Consider the following 3046-nt stretch of genomic DNA (forward strand, 5'->3'; position numbering starts at 1 on the left):
GCACTTACTTTACAATATCACATTCACTTGGCAAAGAAACAGCACATTGATCGACAGTTATGCATATCAGGAACCTGATCATCTGTTTTGAAGTGTATTCACCTCATCCTCGGGGGTCATGGTGATCGATAGTTGCCATGCTGCTGAAAAGATCCACCACCTACCTGTGTTGCATTTTTCAGAAGCAACACTTTGTCTTGGGTCTTGTAGGAAATGGACTCTCGCGGGCTTCTATCAGCACGAATATATCAATTAGCCAATCAATCGGTACCACTCAGCTTGTGGGAGGTTGGCTGTATCCAGCATGCCCTGAGTCATGCAATCGATACAGTGACCTTCAAGGAAACAAAAGATTTGCGGAATATAATCAGGCGCGCCGAGCATCAAAAAGTCAAAGCCATACATCGCGAGTGAGATGGCCTGACATTCTCAGTGCGGTGAAAAATGCACACAGCCACTGACAGCCATGTTTTTATTGTTATATTTGATACAGTCTGAATGAAATGAGCACAAAGATTGTTTTGTAGGTGGAGAGTGACTGTTACAACAGGATATATATATGAAAGATGGAGGATATACATGTGTGCTAAAGGAATATTTTTTAAATATGATACAGAATAAATGCAAAAATATGAAAACATTTGGTACAAAAACATTAACAAAATCCTGAGTTATATTGCTGAAGAGTCAGAAGACATAAAGGAAGGCTACGATGTGATTAAATGTAGATTCCTCTGCACTCAAACATACTTGTTGAGAGGTGTCTGCTGAGGAGAATTGAGACTGCATCTTAGTGCCAGTGACGGTCATTTCTTCTTGCCAGCACTCTTGGCACGTTTGTTGGGCTGCTGGGTGGCAGCAGAGGTGGGGGTTGTTTTTTCTAGAACCGCCTGCTGGGCCTCCTCCAGAGTCTGTTTCTCTTCTTGTTCCTTTTTCACGGCCGCCATCTGACGGCTGCTAAATGCCTCGCAAGCGTCGAGGAATTTCTTGCAGCGCTGCCACAAGGCTGCCTGGAGACGAGACAGAGAGGCAAAGAGAGAGAAGTTACAGGATGATGTCTAACCAGAGGGAGAGGAGGCTGACGACAGATCCTGCTCGCTGTCTCTTACTTTGATAGTCGAAACTGATCATTATTGCTGTCTACGTCTTCGCTCGCAGACATCACACAGTCCCCATCTCTGTCTTGACTGACCTGCATGTTCTCATACATCTCCAGCTGGTGTCTCATTAGCTCCTTCCTGTTGAGCTCCTGCTGTTTCTGATGCTCCAGCACGTTGTCTCGGACCAAGCGGTAAGTCTGGATCTTTTCTAAGCGCTCCCTCTGCTGGATCTCCTCCATCTGTGAGTCCATTAGCACCGGGAAGTCCTTTCGCCGTCTATGGACGTACACAAGGACTTGATACAATGTGTATGTACACTTTAAAGGCCTAGTGTGTAAGATTTAGGGAGATTTAGTGGCATCTAGTGGTGAGGATTGCAAACTGCAACCAGTTGAAACTTCTCCTGGTTAGAATTCCTTTAGTTTTTATTGTTCAGGAGGTTTTTGCTGTGAGTGGAATTATCAGCAGAGGTCTCCTCCTCTCCAAAACAAACAGACCAGGTGATTAAAACTGATAAAAACGCTGAATAAAGCAGTTTCACTTTACAAATTTGTGTTTTTCCAATGATGTTTGGCATGGTGGAGACGGGCTGGTGGCCTAGCACCTGCTCCAGACGTTCAGTTCTTCCTCTCCAAAACAAACAGACCAGGGGTCTCATTTCTAAAACAGCGTGTAAGATCCACACTCTAAGTGTACGTGCGGTCAAAAGCAGACAATGGAGCATGCTAAATAATATCCCAAATCAACTTGGAGCTCTCCACACGGGGATCGGCCTCATATCCCGCCCTCTACACGCCCACATTCAACACCTCACCTCATGAATGCTGATGCACAGTAATGAGCCTGCTGATCGATGGCTGTTTACAGTGAATCATGGCGACATTCACATGTCACGGCCATATTTACATGTTTACAGCATCTGCTTCGCACCGTGCCAAAATGATCGGGACAATCTTGGCCTGCATCATGATTCAGACTCATAATGAGGATATGAAGTTTAATAATTCGAGGAGAGCTGTCACTGGATTTATGTCCAGACTTTACTAGGACACTTTACAGTCCATATGTGCAGGTGGTGAGGATGTACGTAAGATGACAGGAGAAGGCAGAGTGTGTGTGGCAGCCAGTGTGCTCTGTGTGCGCACAGTCATGTTCACTGCACTGATTTTACACACAAAAACTACATGAAAAGTAAAGTCGTGCTTGGTGATATATATTTACAGTATTGGAAGATACTATTACTATTCTGTAACTATTTAATGCAAGCGCTCCATCGCTGTCCACGAGTAACAGCGGCATACAGTTCGGAATGTGATGGTGAGACAGTGCTGAAGAAATAAACAGTTGAATTCAATGACAGATTTGAGTTGAATTATAATTTTTATAACTGACAGACATTTATGGAAAAGTTACAGCTCACTAGCACAAGCACAAATAAAACATCTGGACTGAGTGTTTAAGATAAAGTGAATCTATCAGTAACGTGTGATATGAGGTGAAATTTAATGTGTGATAGGAATCATCATATGCGTAATGATTCCTTTCATATTTCATTTTTACGGTCTGGCTTCAATTAGTCTCGCCACCAGACAATCAGAGATCTCCGCCTTCTGATAGTCTGGGGACACTCCTTTCTAAAGTGTGTTTAACACACCGGCAAACACGGCCGGCAACAAAGCAACGCCTCTTGCATTTTTGAAAAGGACACGCCTTCTAGGAAACGTGCGCTCCTCCTTTTCTCGTCCGCAAGGAAACAAACACACAGAGAGCTTGAAAATGGATGCCGAGAGATTTAACTCCGTTTTATCAAACGTGTGCTCATCCGTGAAGAAAATATTTTTTCCAGCGGATGTCTTAGTTACAACATGATTGAGCTAACTGGAGTAGTTTCATGTCGTATCCGACAACGGGAGGCTTTTAACAGATGACGTCCTGATGTTAGCTTT

The 3046-nt window shown here is 43.9% G+C and overlaps 1 protein-coding gene across 2 annotated transcripts in view; it reads right to left on the bottom strand.

Annotated features, from left to right (window-relative positions):
• Nucleotides 1-469: 469 nt before the first annotated feature.
• adgb (androglobin) overlaps nt 470-3046 on the bottom strand; it is a 78771-nt gene continuing 76194 nt past the window's right edge. Inside the window, exons 34-35 of one of the 2 annotated variants that reach the window (XM_050058265.1) lie at nt 1193-1376; nt 470-1010 (exon numbers count right to left, since the gene is read on the bottom strand). In XM_050058265.1, coding sequence (XP_049914222.1) covers nt 807-1010; nt 1193-1376 — 388 coding nt within the window. In that variant the 3' untranslated portion in view covers nt 470-806. Of the gene's footprint in view, nt 1011-1109; nt 1377-3046 lie in introns of both variants that reach the window. The other variant, XM_050058266.1, reaches the window with a different exon arrangement.

Source organism: Epinephelus moara, chromosome 12 (genome assembly GCF_006386435.1).
Source record: "Epinephelus moara isolate mb chromosome 12, YSFRI_EMoa_1.0, whole genome shotgun sequence".
NCBI classification, from domain to species: Eukaryota; Metazoa; Chordata; class Actinopteri; order Perciformes; family Serranidae; genus Epinephelus; species Epinephelus moara.